This window comes from Scyliorhinus torazame, chromosome 5, assembly GCF_047496885.1.
Source record: "Scyliorhinus torazame isolate Kashiwa2021f chromosome 5, sScyTor2.1, whole genome shotgun sequence".
NCBI lineage: Eukaryota > Metazoa > Chordata > Chondrichthyes > Carcharhiniformes > Scyliorhinidae > Scyliorhinus > Scyliorhinus torazame.
The window spans coordinates 289,457,013-289,475,745 of record NC_092711.1 but is presented as its reverse complement, the minus strand read 5'-3'; the positions used below and the strand labels follow the sequence as shown (position 1 = coordinate 289,475,745).

The following is an 18,733-nucleotide window of genomic DNA, read 5'->3' as shown; positions in this document are numbered from 1 at the left end:
CTGTGCGGAAGGGTCAAAGGTCGGCAAAGACCTCCATCTTCAGACTAGATGAACTGCAATGGAATTATGATGCATCACCTTCTCACCTTGAGTAACTCTTATTCGTGGGTCACATGGTTAGTGCCCTTGCCTCTGAGGCCCAGTTCCCCTCTACCATTCCGTGAGGTGACTGTGAGCAAATGAGGGTTCACTTATCCTGGTGGTGCGGAAGAGATCATTAGCTCGTTTCTGGCACTGCAAGGCAGCCCTCCAGTGGAGGCCGTAGACACTGACCATTCCTATGCAGGGTTGGTCACATGGCTTGGCCTTCTTCTTCCATCTTCAGCGGATAGGATGCCCCCTCCTGGCCTCCACTGCATCAAACAGCACATTGTGGGAAACATCACCGAATCTTAGGGTCAAAGCATGGATCGGCTGCCCATCTCCTCCTCCCCCGCCAGCTGGTGGAAAAGGCCTTTGGTGCCCCGCCAGCTGGCACGGAAATGACATCTCTGGGCGGCGCATGCGCGGGAGCGTTAGCGGCCGCTGACGGCATTCCCGCGCATGCGCAGTGGAGGGAGTCTCTTCTGCCTCCGCCATGGTGGAGATCGTGGCGAAGGCGGAAAGAAAAGACTGCCCCCATGCCGCAGGCCCGCCTGCGGATCAGTGGGCCCCCATGGTGGGCCAGGCCACCGTGGGGGCACCCCCCGGGGCCAGATCGCGCCGCGCCCCCCCCAGGAACCTGGAGCCCGCCCGCGCCGCCTTGTCCCGCCGGTAAGGTAGGTGGTTTAATCTACGCCGGTGGGACAGGCATTTTAGCGGCGGGACTTCAGCCCATCCGGGCCGGAGAATCGCGGGGGGTGGCCCGCCAACCGGCGCGGCGCGATTCCCACCCCCGCCGAATATCCGGTGCCGGAGAATTCGGCAACCGGCGGGGGCGGGATTCACGCCAGCCCCCGGCGATTCTCCGACCCGGCGGGGGATCGGAGAATCTCGCCCCTGGTCTTTACTCTGTTTTTTCCTCTCCTTCCTCAGGTGAGTGCATGGTTGGGAGATGTTGGTCGATGGTACAATTAGGCTACTGTTATGTCCAGGTGAGACTGACTTGATTGACCAACCTGTCTTTCCCTGTCATCCTTATCTTCATTTACCTCTCTCTCCTTCACTGAATCATGTCAACCAACACAAAAGTGTAGAACCCATAAACTAGTAGCAAATTCATGCAAGTTGGCAAAAAGAGAAGCCACTCTGCAACTGAACCGGCATAAAATATGGTTTGACCATCTACAGTTTACACTTTTTATCTCAATATGACAATAATGAACCAGACAGATCCAAATTGTTTTAAGAGTAAAATACTGCTCTGAGTATATGTGAGAGAATATATAAAATTGACTCCTATGTTTTTCATTTTATATTTAATATTGATTCAGCCTAATAAATTGCAATGTTTTGATTAAAATGAATCTAATCATAGCTGTTGTTCCCGATTTTTATCTCACAGTGAAATGAAGCAGTTGAGCTAAGAATTCAAAATTTCAAAGGCAGAAGATTTCATATCTGTATTAGTGAAGTTAATTGTCACAGAATGTGCAATGGAAACCTCAGTTACAATTGGAGCTGGAGAAACATTGACGCGATGAGCGATAAGAGTCAGAGGAATTAGATACAGGAAACAACATGAACTTAGAACAAATGGCTTAAAAAAGGATGACAGCATGAATCTGACAGGAACATTACCACATTCTCAAACTATCATAGAGAACAGTGCACCAGCAGCGAGTGGTAGAGAGTCCACAGACCTTGTGGCCGACATTCTATTGATTGAAATCTCATTTCAAGTTTTAAAGAGAGGGTTAATATTGATCATTTTATTCACTTGAATTGCAACATCATTAAAAAAAAATTAGATTTGTGCAATTTTTGAGAAAATGTAAGATAGTAATTATTTTAAGAAAATAGACAGTGCAAATAGGGAAATTAAAATTAAAATCCATTCTGCAGACACATGGCAGATGTGAATGGAAAGTAAAGAAGAGGTAAACCATAAATGTATTGCTGTATAATATTAAGGTGCAATTTTCTGGGACGATTGAAGAATCTGGTTATTTGATCACAATTTTAAACTTTTGAATGGCGAGGCCACATACTGATCATTATGTGGGGAAGTGTGACATACTCCTTATTTTGTATAACTATATGAAGGCAAAGTATATTGTTTTGATTGACGCGAGTCCAAACATAAATTGGAATGAGTCTTTCCCACCAAATGTTTGCTCATTCTGCCTTTGTGGAGCTTGGAAATGGAAAAGACACGGATATACAATTTTGATCACAAATGAACACTTTTATGCTTATTGGTTATAAGTAGATATAAGAATAGAGCAGAGTATGAATCAATTCCTATGAACAGTAAGATACGCAAACAGTTTAGGCGGGGCACGCTGGCACCCAATAAACCTGAAGGTATCTCTCGTGTCGACCCAAATAGCATAGATCGGGTCAGTTGGGAGCAAGCTGGCTAATCTCTCCCAGGATGTAAGACCCAAACTTATATTGAAAAAGGGTCAGAAACACAACCTTTTCGAGGGAATCAGAAGTGTGCCTTTCACAATCATTCCTAGTAATACGACCCAACTCTGTCAAAATTTCATTTTAGCTTGAGTTAACAATATTTATGAATGAATGGATTGTAATATTAGGAGTAAGCGTTGGCTGAAGCTGCCACAAAATAATAATTAGTAAGACATTTATCTTCTTAAACTACCATGCTCAATTTGGAATTCTTTTGTTTTTGGGATGGGCAATTTTGAGGGCGGAATGAGTGCCGACAGCTTCTTTCATACAGCAGGACTGTTCAAATCTCCAAACTCTGTTCGAAATGTGGATGTGGATGATACCCTGCTCGCCACAGTTTTCACTTCTCACAATGCTGCAAGGTTGCTGCTGCTGATGACAGTGATGGTGATACAACTTGGCGTCTCGCTTTCCTGTCTGTCCTTTGTCTGAAGTTGCAGGAGCCGTTCACGGATGGGGTTATGTTGGGATTCTTCTATGGTCACCTCACCAATTAACGTGTCACATAGTGTGTTGCTGTTCCATAGCTGTAAACAAAAGAAAATGACTTTGATCTCACACAGCGGTGGAATTAAGATTTTTATCCTATCCTTTGTATCTGTTTCACCATGAAAGATGTGGAAAGAGGTTCTGTATTCTGCTGTGGCATTGTGGTTCTTTAAGAAGATACTGAGTGGCTTGACCTGCTTGGTTGTGCATGTCAGAGGGAAGGTTGGTGGAGAAACTAAACATTGCATGGTTTGATAAACAGTGAATGAAAGGGAATGAATTTATGTTTGGTACGGACGGGGAATGAAAGAAGAAAAAACAACCAGACATACTTGGAGCCCAAACCCGAGGTTTGTTGTGACACACCGTTTGGAATCCATTAAGTTTGACAAATTTCTTGGAAATTGCTTGAAATGACACACATCAATTTTAAACACTGTACCAAAGATCTCTATTGGGATTTATCAACTTTCCTCATGGCTTCCCAGATTGATATTTTAATTACAAGCTCTTAAGAAAGAAAGGGTGCATAGGATTACGTAGGATTAAATAGGATATATGGCACAGAAAGAGGCCATTCAAAAATCCATGCCGCTGTTACTTGAACCTCCTCCCATCTTTTCTCATCTAAATCTACCATCATAACATTTCTCACTCTTGTGTTTGTCTAGTTTCCCCTTAAATGCATCTATACTTATTGCTTCAAGCACTCCCTGCAATGATGATCTTCAACATTCTTACTACATTTTGGGTAAAGAGGTTTCTTCTGAATTTCCTTTTGGATTTCTACGTGATTATTTATATTGATGGCCTCCAGTTATTCTCTTTCCCATAACAAGAAATATTATTTTTGTGTCAAAAGCATTCATAATTTTAAAGACTTTGATTAAGGCACCCTTCAAACTTTTTTCTCAATTGAGAAGAGATCCAGCCTGCCATATCCTTACTTGATATGCATACCCACACAATTCTGATATCATCTTTGTAAATCTTCTCTGCTCCTTCTCCAGTGTTTCTATATCCTTTTTACAAAATAGCAACCAGATCTGCACACGGTACTCTATCAATGTTGTCAATGCAGGTACTTTGCTTTTCTCCTTTTTAATTCTATCCCTCTGGAAATAAAGCCTTAGGCTTGATTTGCTTTTTCATGGCCTTGAACCTGTGCTGCAACTTTTAGCGATTGATACACTTGTACTCGGAGTTTCCTTTAATCCTCCACCTGGGCTTACATCTTCCAAGTAACAAGTCGTCCAACCAAATTGTACTTTCTCACATTTATCTGAGTTGAACTTTATTGACCAATTATTTGCCCATTCGTCAAGTTTATTAAAATCCTCCAGTAATTTGTTGCAGTACTCCTGAATATTAACTATCTTCTCTCAATTTAGTGTCACCAGCAAATTTAGGAATTTGTTTCTGTTTCTAAAGTCCAAATTGTAAATGTAAATTGTGTACAACACTGATTCTGTGAAGCACGACATCCCACCTTCTGCCATCTGAATAATTACCCTTTATCCCCATACTTTTCTTTCTGCCTTGAAGCCAACGAGCAATCCATTCTGCCACTTGTCCCCTGACTCCACATTATCTGACATTATTCATTCGTCTGTCATGGGGCACCTTATCAAAGGCCTTTTGAAATTCTGGATAATTTACCTCTGTTGCATTGCCACTGTCTATTCTCTCTGTTACCTCTTCAGAAAATAATTCAATGAAGTTGACCAAGCAAGAATCTCCCTTTTGAAATCCTTGCCAACTATTCATTATCTTCTTTTTCATTTCTAGTTGTTCTTCTATTCTCTCCTTTAGCAAGGATTCTCCTATAATGGATGTTAAATTGACTGGTCTATAATTGCCTTGACATTTGTATCCCCCTTCTTAAATATAGGAATTGCATTAGCTGCCTGCCAATCATTCCTTTGACACTACACCTTTCCCTAACAAATTATTAAACATGAGCAGTAATGCCTTTGCTATTGCAACCTTAGATCATTTTAAAATTCATAGATCCAATCCATTCGGACTGTCAGTTTTATCCTCTTTGAGTTTAATTAGTTTATTTAATGCATCCTCTTTGTTCTTTTAAATGCATTTATTTCACTACTCATCTCATCATCCATGTCATGTCTACTTCTCTATCTCCCTGGTAAATATAAAAACAAAATAATTATTCCTGTCTATTCCATAATGGTCTTATTCCCATCATAGCCTTTTTTAACATGTAAAATATTTTACTACTTTGTTTTATGTTACATGATAATTTCGTTTTATAGTTCCTCTTTGCTTTCTTGATTGTGTTTTGACTTCTCTCCTAACTACTTTGTGTTATCTCTTTTCCTGCACTCCTCTGTGGTACTCAATGTACTTAACGTATGTCTCTTTGCTAACCTGCAATTGTTCCCTTATGTCTTTATTCGTCCATGGAGTCCTATTAGTGTTTAGTTTGATCTTTCCTTTTTTTTAAATAAATATTTGATTGAGGTATTTATGGTTTTACAACAACAACAAAATAAACAATGTACATGAATTTATAAACATTATGCAGAAGCTGTCTTCCTTCCTTACAGGTCCCACCTTTACGAACCCCCTACTCTGAACTAAGCTAACCCCCAGCCTCCCCCCCCCCACCTTCTGCTGATGGTTAAAGAAGTCGATGAACGGCTGCCACCTCCGGGTGAACCCTAACAGTGACCCTCTCAAGGCAAACTTGATTTTCTCCAAGCAGAGAAAGCTAGCCATGTCAGATAGTCAGGTCTCCGGCTTCAGGGGCTTTGAGTCCCTCCAAGCTAATAATATCCGTCTCCGGGCTACCAGAGAGCAAAGGACAGAACGTCTGCCTCTTTTTCCTCCTGGATTATCGGATCTTCCGACACCCCGAAAATCGCCACCTCTGGACTCGGTGCCACCCTTGTTTTTAACACCGTGGACATGACATCCGCAAACCCCTGCCAGAATACCCTCAGCTTTGGGCATGTCCAGAACATGTGGACATGGTTTGCGGGCCCTCCCGCATATCTTGTGCACCTATCTTCTACCCCAAAGAACCTGCTCATCCGGGCCACTGTCATGTGAGCCTGGTGAATGACCTTGAATTGTATCAGGCTGAGCCTGGCACATGTTGTGGACGCGTTGACTCTACTCAAAGCGTCCGCCCAGAGACCATCCTCTATCTCTCCTCCCAACTCCTCTTCCCACTTAAGCTTCAGCTCCTCAGTCTGCGTTTCCTCTGACCCCATGAGTTCCTTGTAAATCTTACATCATCAGGTTAATGTCCAACAGGTTTGTTTCAATGTCACTAGCTTTCGGAGCGCTGCTCCTTCCTCAGGTGAAGGATGAGGAAGGAGCAGCGCTCCGAAAGCTAGTGACATCGAAACAAACCTGTTGGACTTTAACCTGGTGTTGTAAGACTTCTTACTGTGCTCACCCCAGTCCAACGCCGGCATCTCCACATCATTCCTTGTAAATGTCAGAGACCCTCCCTTCTCCCACCCACACTCGAAAACTACCCTGTCCTGTATCTGCCTTGGTGGTAGGAGCTGGAAGGTTGAAACCTGCCTGCGTAGGAAGTCCCGTACCTGCAGGTACCTAAATTTGTTTCCCCCCGCCAATCCAAATTTCTCCTCCAGCTCCCTCAGGCTAGGAAAGCTCCCCTCTGTAAACATATCCACCATCCTCTCAATCCCTGCTCTCTGCCATCTCCGAAACCCTCCATCCATCCTTCCCGGGGCAAACCTGTGATTATTACAGATTGGAGACCAGACCGATGCTCCCTCCACTCCCACATGTCTCCTCCATTGCCCCCAGACTCTCAGGGCTGCCACCACCATGGGGCTGGTGGAGTACCATGCCGGCGGGAATGGCAGAGGCGCTGTTATCAATGTTTAAAAAAGGGCCGCGGAATAAAGATGGGGAGACACTGAAACACAAACAGGAATCTTGGGAGGACCGTCATTTTCACTGTCTACACCCTCCCAGCTAGTGACAACGGGAGCGGTCCCATCTCCGAAAATCGTCTACTAGTCGGGCCAGATTTAGCTTGTGCAGCCGGTGGTGACATACATCACTGTAAGTACACAAAGGGTAAAGGTGCATACACTACAACTAGCTAGACACTAGAGGGAACACCAGAGACATGACACACAGGCAGTCAACCAATAGGTCAGTAAGATAGGACACGACCTATGGGCAGTCACGATACACACAGAGGTGACATTACCACAGGAGGGGATTACACCAACCCATATAAAAGGACACATTACACATGCTCAGTCTCTTTCCAGCGGAGACTCTCAGTGAGTACAGACACAGAGTTGATTGTACATCACTCCCACCACGTGGATTGTAGCAGACTGGTTAGTCAGTCTGAGTAGCTATAGCAGGATTAACAGTAGCGACGAATCCAAGTAGGAGAATTGTTAATAGTTTAATAAACGTTTTAAAGCTATCTCCAAGTCTGAACCTTCCTTTGTCAGAGTGGAAGCAACTTATGCTACGACAAGAGCATAACAAAACTCAGCCGTTCCCATTCCCGTGCCACCTGGATGCCTAGGAACCGAAAGTTTCCCCCTACCACTCTAAACGGCAGTTCCCCCAGTCGCCTCTCCTGCCCCCTTGCCTGGACCGCAAACATCTCACTTTTCCCCATATTTAGTTTATACCCTGAAAACCGTCCGAATTCCCCCAGAATCCTCATAATTTCTTCCATCCCCTCTAATGGGTTCGATACATACAGGAGAAGGTCGTCTGCCGTAAAGCGAGACTCTGTGTTCCACTCCCCCCCCCCCCCCGGACCAGCCCCTTGAGGCTCTCAGCGCAATTGCCAACGGCTCTATGGCTAACACGAACAACAGTGGGGAAAGGGGGCATCCCTGTCTCGTCCCCCGATGCAGCCTAAAATTGTCCGATGTTGTCCTATTTGTCCATACACTCGCAACAGGAGCCTGATACAACATCCTGACCCAGTTAATAAAGCCCCACCCAAATTCAAACTGTCCCAGTACCTCCCACAGATATTGCCATTCTACCCAATCAACAGCCTTCTCTGCGTCCATTGCGACCATTACCTCCACCTCCCTACCTTCCGGGGCCATCATGATCACATTTAACAATCTTGGCCACCAACTGCCTTCCCTTAACAAACCCCGTCTGGTCCTCCCCAATAATGTCCGGAACATAATCCTCAATCCTAGAGGATAAAATGTTGACCAGCAGTTTGTCGCCACATTCAATAGTGATATCGGCCTATAGGACCCACACAGCTCCAGGTCCTTGCCCCACTTCAGGATCAATGAGATTGTGGCCTGTGACATCGTCGGGGGAAGCACCCCACGCTCCCTTGCCTCATTGAATGTCCTCATCAACAGCGGCCCCAATATCCCAGAGAACTTTTCATAGAACTCCGCTGGGTACCCATAGGCCCCGGAGCTTTACCCGACTGCCTGGCCTTCAGCCCCTCCGCTATCTCTTCCAACCTGATCGGGGCCCCCAGCCCTTCTACCGTCCTCCTTCGGGAAATTCAGTCCTCCTAAGAAGTGCCTCATCTCCTACGGCCCCGCTGCGAGTCCGTCCCATAGTCTACTGTAAAACTCCTTGAACGCCTTATTCACCCCTGCTGAGTCTCCAACCAGGCTCCCGACCCCATCCTTTACTTTCCCTATCTCCCTGGCCACCTCCCTCTTTCTAAGCTGCTGTGGAAGCATTCTGCTGGCCTTCTCCCCATGCTCATAGATCGCCCCCTTAGCCTTCCTCAGCTGCTCTACCTCCCTCCCTGTAGTTAACAAGCCAAACTCTGCCTGTAACCTCCGCTATTCCCTTAATAGCCCTGCCTCTGGGGTCTCCGCATACCTCCAGTCGACCTGCAATATCTCCTTTATCAGTCGGTCCGTCTCTGCTCTGTCTACCTTCTCCCTGTGGGCCTGTATTGAGATCAGCTCCCCTCTAACAACCGCCTTCAATGCCTCCCAGACCACCGCTGCTGAAACTTCACCTGTGCCATTGACTTCCAGGTAGTTCTGAATATATTTCCTCAGCTGCCTGCACACCTCTTCATCAGCTAAAAGTCCCACGTCCAGCCTCCAGTGCAGGCGCTGGCTACTCTCCTTGCTAACCTGTAGGTCAATCCAGTGCGGGGCATGATCTGAGATTGTGGTCGCCAAATACCCCGTATCCACCACGCCCATCAGTAGCGCCCTGTTCAGGGATTGGAAGAATGGGGGACCTGTTCATCGACGGGACGTTTGCGAGCCTAGGGGCACTGGAGGAGAAGTTCGAGTTACCCCCGGGAAATGCCTTCAGATATATGCAGGTGAGAGCTTTTGTGAGGCGACAGGTGAGGGAATTCCCGTTGCACCCGGCACAAGAAGTTCAAGATAGGGTGATCTCGGGTGTATGGGTCGGGGAGGGCAAGGTGTCGGAAATACACCAGGAGTTGAAAGAAGAGGGGGAAGCGCTGGTAGAAGAGTTGAAGGGTAAATGGGAGGAGGAGCTGGGGGAGGAGATCGAGGAAGGTCTGTGGGCTGATACCCTAGGTAGGGTTAATTCCTCCTCCTCGTGTGCCAGGCTCAGCCTGATACAATTTAAGGTGGTCCACAGAGCGCACTTGACGGGGGAGAGGTTGAGTAGGTTCTTTGGGGTAGAGGACTGATGTGGAAGGTGCTCAGGGAGCCCGGCAAACCATGTCCATATGTTTTGGTCATGCCCGGCACTGGAGGGGTTCTGGAGAGGAGTGGCGGGAGCAATATCTCAGGTGGTGAAAGTCCGGGTCAAGCCAAGCTGGGGGCTAGCAATATTTGGAGTAGTGGACGAACCGGGAGTGCAGGAGGCGAAAGAGGCCGGCATTCTGGCCTTTGCGTCCCTAGTAGCCCGGCGAAGGATCTTGCTATTGTGGAAGGAGGTGAAGCCCCTCAGCCTGGAGGCCTGGATAAATGATATGGCGGGTTCATAAAGTTGGAGAGGATTAAGTTCGCCTTGAGAGGGTCTGCGCAGGGGTTCTACAGGCGGTGGCAACCGTTCCTAGACTATCTCGCAGAGCGTTAGAGGAAGGTCGGTCAGCAGCAGCAGCAACCTTGGGGGGGGGGGACGTCCTGGGAGGGGGGGGGGGGGGGGGGGGAAGGGGGGACTGCCTGGGAGGGTGGATGAGCAAGAGATAACATGAAGGGTTGGGGAAACTGGCACGTACGGGTGAGGGCCAGTGTACAAAGCTGTGTAAATATATCATTTTGCCATGTATATATCTTGCTCTGCGCGATTTCTCGTTTTTTTTTGTTACAAGGGGTGGGGGGGGGTTATTGTTTGTAAGGGAGAAAAATTGTGTTAAAAAATTTTAATAAATATATATTTTTTTAAAAAGTAGAGCCCTGTTCAAAATTTTAAAAATCAATCCGGGAGTACACTTTATGCACGTGTGAGTAGAAGGAAAACTCCTTCACCCTCGGCCGCTCAACTCTCCATGGGTTCACCCCCCCCAATCTGCTCCATGAACCCATTTAGCTCCTTTGCCATTGCTGGCACCCTGCCCGTCTTTACACTCAACCGGTCTAAACCAGGGTCACTAACTGTGTTGAAGTCCCATCCCATGACCAACTTATGCGAATCTAGGTCCGGGATCTTCCCCAGCATCCTCTTTATAAACTCCACATCATCCCAATTTGGCGCATACACATTTACTAGTACCACCTGCACCCCCTCCAGTTTCCCACTGACTATAATGTACCGGCCTCCCACATTCGTAACTATTCTTCCCGCCTCAAACATCACTCGCTTATTAATCAGGATCGCAACCCCTCTAGTCTTCGAGTCCAGCCCCGAGTGAAAAACCTGTCCGACCCATCCCTTCCTTAATCTGATCTGATCAGCTACTCTAAGGTACGTCTCCTGTAGCATTACCACGTCCGCCTTCAGTCCCCTCAGATGCGCGAACACGTGTGCCATCTTAACCGGCCCATTTAGTCCTCTTACATTCCAGGTGATCAGCCTAGTTGGGGGGGCTCATCGTCCCCCCCACTTCACCGAACAGCCATCACCTTTCTTGGGCCAGTCTCCAGCCCACACACCTCGCCTCCACTGGCCCGTCCCCAGGCAGCCTCCGCCCTCGACCTCCTTTCTGTCCCTCAGTAACAAACAGTCCCTCCCTCATCAGCAGAACATATTCTCCCCTCCCCCCCCCCCCCCAGTAACAGCACCATGTAAACTGACCCCTTTGACAAGCATAACATCTGCTCACCCCCCACTGTGCTTCCGTGAGCTAGCCTGCCCAGCTAGCTTGGTGACCCCACCCATGACGCCAGACATTATCCCACCTTTTGTTCCCTCCCCACCCTCCCCTCCGCTCATACACACATATTCAAACGAAAAACCAGTCACAATACAATTGCCCAAGAAAAAAAAAACGATATACAAAGAAAAGATCAAACAGAAGATCCTGCATCTAACAAATACACCTCCATCCCCCATCAATGCAAATGCAAACTTTAACTCACTCAGCTCTGCAACTGGCCCCAAATCAATACAGAAGGCATTACAAATAACGCCGAAAAACAAGAAACGTTTTTAACGTGAACGTTGCAACAAAGTTAAAAGTCCTCAGTCCGCCACCAGTCCTTTCCTTTTCGCGAAGTCCATTGCTTCCTTGGGCGACTTTAAATAAAAATGTTGCTCCTCAAACGTGACCCAGCGATGGGCCGGATGCAGCAGTCCAAACTTCACCTTTTTCTTAAAAAGGGTCGACTTTATCTGATTGAACCCTGCTCTTCTCCTGGCCACCTCTGCGCTCAGGTCCTGATAGACCCGCAGGATACTGTTCTCCCATTTACAACTCCGTCTCTGCCTGGCCCACTGTAAAATACGCTCCTTGTCCAAGTGCCTGTGGAATCTCACCACCATTGCCCTCGGGGGGGTGTCCCCCACTCGCGGCTTCCTCGCGAGCGCTCTGTGAGCCCTGTCCACCTCCAAGGGTCGGGAGAATGTCCCATCCCCCAGCAACTTCTCGAACATGCCCGCTATATATGCTCCAGCGTCCGCTCCTTCGGACCCCTCCGGGCGAACCTCAGGTTCTGCCGGCGGGATCTATTCTCTAGGTCCTCCACCTTCTCCAGGAATCTTTTCTGCTGGTCTCTCAGCAACCTCACCTCCAACTTCACTGCAGTTTGATGTTCCTCCTGCTCAGCCAGCGCCTTCTCTACTTTCTGGATCGCCTGATCTTGGTCATCAAATCTGAGCTCCAGCCACGCTATTGACTCTTTAATCAGGTCCAAACAGTCCCGCTTCTGCTTGGCAAAGCCCTCCTGGATAAATTTCATTAGCTGCTCCGTTGACTGCTGGGCTGACAAGCCAGGACTCCGGTCATCCGCCATGCTTTTTCCCGCTGCAGCTTCAGCCCAAGCCTTCTCTGTTCGTCTGTTTCTTCCTTTGCGAGCACTTCTAATCCGCTCTCCATGCACCGATGTGGGAATCCAATCAACAATTGCCTCTACCATCAATTTTCCAAATCAGTCCTGTAAAAATCAGGGGAACAGGTCCAAAGGTCTGACCCGAGCAGGAGCCACCAAATGTGCGACCTACTCCTTCATAGCCGCCACCGGAACTGATCTTTCCTTTTAGCAGAATAGATTTTTCCTGCATCCTGGTGGACATCATTTTAAGTGTTTCACATTGTCTTTTACATTACCGTTTGTCATTTACCCAGTTTCTAGTCTCAGGCTCAAAATCAGCTTTCTCCAATCTATTAACTTGGTTCCCATCATAGTTATGTCCTCTTCGATCATTTTATATTATGGACACTATTGCCGAGGTGATCCCCTGCTGCTCTGGTTCACTCATTTCTGGATCCAGTTGTGAATCTTCTCTTGTTGGGCATTTTTATATAAGGAATCCTGCACACCTCATAGGAACTCCACCCCCTTACCCCTGTACCCATATTTTCTGTCCAAGGAACATCAAGGTAGTTCATAACCCCCATGATTATTATTCAATGTTTTTTACTCAGTTCCCTAATTTGTAAAAACAAGGATTGCCCGATGATGCAGTGAACTCACCCACTGAGTAGCTGAGCCATGCACAGCAAAAGGATCCAAAATTCAATTCCTAGTCCATGCTGAGTTTGCCGATCTCAGTTAGCATGGAATGGGGGTGGAGATGTGCAATTGATCTCAGTGCCATGGGTTAGTCAAAATTTTCCATTTATCATATGAACATATGGATTAAGAAAAGCCATTCAGCCCCTCGCACTTGCTCCGACATTTCAAGAGATCGTGGTTGATCTGATTGTGGCTATGACTCCACTTTCCGATCCATCCCCATATCCTTTCACCCCCTTGTCAATCAAGAATCTATCTAACTCAACCTTAAAGATATTCAAGGACCCTACCTCCACTGCTTCCAGAAGAGAATTCCACAGATTAATGACCATTTTAGAGAAAAACATTCTCTTCATCTCTGTCTGAAATCCCCTAGTTCTAGAGCTGGATTCCCCCCCCCCCCCCCCCCCCCACCACGCCACATTTCTATTTCACCCTGCCGATGGAATGCTCCGTTATGCCGGCTAGTCAATGGGGTTTCCCAGTGCAGGGCATCCCCATGCCGTCGAGAATACCCCGGGCTGCCGGCAAAACGGAGCATCCCGTCGCCGGAGAATCCAGCCCCTAGTCTCTCCCACAAGGGAAAACATCCTTTCAGCATCCACCCTGTCAAGACAGAAGACTAAAACTCCAGGTGCGGTCTCACCAACGCTCAGTGCAGTTGAAGCAATTCCCTAATTTTATATTCAATTTCCCTTGCAATTAATGACAACATTCCATTTGCCTTCCTAATCACTTGCTGTGCCTGCATGCTAACTTTTTGTGATTCATGTACTGGGACACTCAGATCCCTCTGTACCTCAGGGTTTTACAATCTCTCTCTGTTTAAATAACAAGCAGCTTTTCTATTCTTCCTGGCAAAGTGGACAAGTTAAAATTTGCCCATATTGGGGGCTGTTTAGCACAGAGCTAAATTGCTGGCTTTGAAAGCAGACCAAGGCAGGCCAGCAGCACGGTTCAATTCCCGTGACGGCCTCCCCGAACAGGCGCCGGAATGTGGCGACTAGGGGCTTTTCACAGTAACTCCATTTGAAGCCTACTTGTGACAATAAGCGATTTTCATTTCATTTCATTATACTCCATCCAACGTTTTGCCCACTCACTTAAAGTATCTTTATTCCTTGATAGAACTCTTTATGTCCTCCTCACAATTTACTTGCCTCCCCATCTTTGTGTCATCAGCAATTTAATAACTATACATTTGGTCCCTCCATCTAAGTCATTTATATAGATTGTAAACAGCTGAGGCTCCAGCACTGATCCCTGTGGTTCTCCACTAGTTACAGTCTGTGGACCTGAAAATGACCACATTATTCCTACTCCTAACTTCCTGTTAGCTAACCAATCCTCTATCCATGATAGTATGTTACCCTGTACACCATGAGCTTTTTTAATTTAGTAACCTTTGACGTGGTACCTTATCGGAAGCCTTTTGGAAATCCAAGTATACCACAGCTACATGTTCCCTTTTATCCATGTTATTTTTTACTTCCTCAAAGAACTCGAGTAAATTAGTCAAACATTTTGTTTCACAAAACTATATTGATTCTGCCTAATTGCACTAAGATTCCCTCAGTGCCCTGTTTTAAATTTCTTAACAGTAGATTGTAGCATTTTCACTATGACAGATTTTGGGCTAATTGGCCTATAGTTGTCGGCTTTCTGTCTCTCTCCTTTCTTGAATATCATCGCAATAAAGTGTATTAAACACTACTTTCTCTGTTTGACCAAGAAAGGAGTTGTCAAAAAGCTGAAGTCTATCGGATTATAGCCAAAACAACAGTCATGGAACTCAGAAAATCTCAGAAATAAATATCTGAATGTAATTGTTCCCCCTAAGTCCAACTATAGATCTTTTCACAGTAACTTCATTGCAGTGTTAATGTAAGCCTACTTGAGACAATAAAGATTATTATTATTAACAGTGATAGGCACCTTACCTGGATGGTTATTGGACGTTTTGGATTTCTTCTGTAAAAAATGACCTTGGTATCAAATTGAGGATTCCGTGTGTTTTTAAAAATAGCTGTGCGAATCTTGCTATATTCACATTTGAAAACTGCATATGCATCTGCTCCTGGAATATGCAAGAAATAGATTTTCATCCTTTTACATGAAATAAACTTGTACTGCTAAACGCAGTCATTTTATTGACTTATTATGACAAGATAACAGTAGACACTAAAAGAAAAAAAACCTAATTGTCCTTCAATCTGCATTCTTGACTGTTTTAAACAAGATATATGATTGCCATGCTTGAAGATTTATGACTACTCGGTTTTGCAATGATTTTTGAGCTATTTATATTAAAATGACTGGTGTTTAAGTCAGCTAAGAAGATATTAAATTGGCAACACCCAGTTTCTGGGAAATGCGAATTGGATTCAGGCAAAGCATCCAACTAGATTGCTTCATTCCAGTAAATGTTACATGTTCGATTGCTCTTTACAGGTGGATGAATTGCTAGGAGCTCTCTCCAAAGAGGCACAAGCAAGTTGGATTGATGGTCCAATTATTATACACTGAGAACTGGCAGTAAGCCAGAAGTAAATCCCTGAGTTTCCATTTCAGATAGGAATGAAAAAGAAGCGCACAATGTGAGCCATAGAGAGTCTCTTAACGTTCAGGAGTGACCAGTTTCATATGGTCTTTGAGTAAAGAATTTAATTGAATTTGATTAAATTTGATTTATTGTCACGGGTACCGAGGTACAGTGAAAAGTATTGTTCTGCATACAGTCCAGACAGATTGTTCCATACATGAAAAAACATAGGACATGCATAAATGTACAGTGTAAATACATAGACACAGGCAGCGGATGAAGCATATGGTGTGTAGTACTACTCAGTAGTTAAGATGTGCGAAGAGATCAATTCAGTCCATAAGAGGGACATTCAGGAGTCTGGTAACAGCGGAGAAGAAGCTGTTTTTGAACCTGTTCTCAGACTTTTCCAACTTTTTCCATCGGGTAGGAAATACAAGAGAGAATAACCCGGGTGGTCTTTGAATATGCTGCCCACTTTCCCAAGGCAGCGGGAGGTGTAGACAGAGTCAATGGATAGGAGGCGGGTTTGTGTGATGGACTGGGCTATCTTCACGACTCTCTGTAGTTTCTTACGGTCTTAGGACGATCAGTTGCCATACCAGGCTATGATGCAGCCAGATAGGATGCTTTGTGTGGTGCATCTGTAAAAATTGGTAAGAGTCAATGTGGACATGCCAAATTCCCTTAGTTTCCTGAGGAAGTATGGGCGCTGTTGTGAGAATGTATTTAGCCTGGTAATAACTGAGGCATAATTTCTTATTTTCTATGTCATGTAGTATGGAACATGAATGGGTAGTATGGAAATAAGTTGAAGTAAATTGAGGTTTATTGGTTGTGTCCTATTTGTCCACTTATACTTTGTACCAGATTGTTAGCTTGTCTCAATCATAATTATCAATCAGGCCTCCGTTCAGAAGATTGCAGATGTTCACATGGAGAGATCATAGAATCATAGAATCCCACAGTGCAGAAGGACGTCATTCGGCCCATCGAGTCTGCACCGACCCTCTGGAAGAGCATCCTACCTAGGCCAATCCCCCACCCTATACCCATAACCCCACCTAGGGACAATTTAGCATGGCTAATCCACCTAACCTGTACATTTTTGGACTGTGGGAAGAAACCGGAGCACCCGGAGGAAACCCACGCAGACAAGGGAAGAATGTGCAAACTCCACACTTACAGTCACCCGAAGTCGGATTCAAACATGGGTCCCTGGCACTGTGAGGCAGCAGTGCTAACCACTGTGCCACCATGCTGCCCCAATCTGCATGTCTAGGACCCAGTTCATTGAACGAGAGAGTTTTGTTATTTCAGGCTCCAGAAATGATCTGGTGGGGCTAAGATATTAGGCAGTGAAGGTAATCTCCAGACAGGATTTGTTTTTCGGAGATATTGGGGGCATCAAACCTGAGAGAATGTCTTGCACTGATTGAAATGTATAACGACAATATTGCCCTGCTTACATAGTATAAGGATGTTAAATGGCTTATGTTCAACCACACAAGCCCCCGGACTTCTCAGTAAGACACCAAGCAACCTTATAACATGGTGGCAGCCAATGAACAAATGCATAACCTCAAAGAAGCTACAGAAGGAACCCAGAATCTCAATGCTGGAGAAAACGGAAGCCTGACCTGAGCAAAGTACACCAAATTTGAAGACATAGCTGAAGATCACCTACAAAAGGTTCCATTGCCAAACCTGATCGAATATAGAATCAAAGGACCTAGCCAGGTCACAAAAATGGTGAGCGCAATTCAATAAAAGGTTGAACTTACCTTTTCAAAATAATCACAGCACTAACCAGGCAGGGATTACTAATTGTTTAGCCAGCACCGTTAAAAGGAGCACTACAGCTGAGTTCAGAGTCAGTGCCGTACCATGTGGCGGCCAAGCTTGAATGATTGAAAAGAATATTCTTAAAACAGCAGCCAGAGCTAAAACATCTCCTTCAATCACATTCCCTCAGCTTCGAAAAACACGTATCTGGCCCAAATGGGTTAATTTGAAGATTTCTTACAGAATCGCTTAGTTAGAGAATCGGGGCTGTATTCGCCATGGGAGCCTGCTGAAACCCGACACAGAAAGAAGAGAGGAGAATGGCTTCTGTGGTACCATTTTGAAAGATAAATAAATAAAACTGCACTCCCCTGTTCTTAAAAACAGCCACGGATAGTAAATTAAAACTACCAGATCAATTTGAGCTTATGAAAGTGCAAAACCAGATGCACGTTTGGGTGACATTTATAAAATAAAGGAGTGCATCAGGATTGAGCAGCAAATCTGACAAAGTGCAAGTTTCATATATTCTTGTACTTGTTTTGTAAATCTGCTGGCAATGTACAATGACAAGACAACGTACAGATGAATCCTCAAGCACCTTTGGTGAGATATTAAACGCCTTTGACTAGTATTGTTAACTCCAAAGTGTAGAGAGTGCAGGCCTTAAAAACACCTCCAATACAGAGCCAAAAGAATAAGGCGATCCCATGGTGAGGGAGACAATACTCAAGCAAAATGAATGATGGTCATAGCCAAGGTCAGCGCAATGAGATGCACAAGCCAATGTGTTTATTGCAGAGTAAAAAAGAGGCTGAGGAGCAGCCCAGAGGCTTGAAAATAGAGGGCCTTCTAGCTGTGTGTTTCTCAGGCAGAGTGCCATTCGTTGGCGGATTCTCAGCTCCCACCACTGTCAATGGGAATTCTCGGTAAAGCTACCCCACGCCACCAGCATACCCATGGGCGGGAGTGGGCTGCTGACGGGAACAGAGAATCCCACCTCCAGCGAAAGGCCGGAGATTTCCGGCCAGAACCTTTGTGAAAATGCCCACACAGTATCCAACCTACAACTGCAGGTGGCAGTGTGGAGCAAGCAAATGGCTGTGATTGAAGGAAAGTTTTCTGATGTAACCCAAAAGCAACAAAACCTGCTAAAAGAAAATGAAGTTATTCTGCAGATACATTTTTGTATCTGGGCTGAGTTTGAAGAATTTAACCAGACGTAGTGCTAGGCACAACAACAGGCAGAAATAGTACTCAAAGAAGTCGCCGCTCTGAAAGACTC

At 45.7% G+C, this 18,733-nt stretch overlaps 1 protein-coding gene across 1 annotated transcript in view; it reads right to left on the bottom strand.

Annotated features, from left to right (window-relative positions):
* Positions 1-1,526: 1,526 nt before the first annotated feature.
* Positions 1,527-18,733, bottom strand: part of LOC140421195 (calpain-5-like) — a 238,187-nt gene continuing 220,980 nt past the window's right edge. Inside the window, exons 12-13 of the mRNA XM_072505707.1 lie at positions 15,062-15,198; positions 1,527-3,083 (exon numbers count right to left, since the gene is read on the bottom strand). Coding sequence (XP_072361808.1) covers positions 2,904-3,083; positions 15,062-15,198 — 317 coding nt within the window. The 3' untranslated portion in view covers positions 1,527-2,903. The remainder of the gene's footprint in view (positions 3,084-15,061; positions 15,199-18,733) is intronic.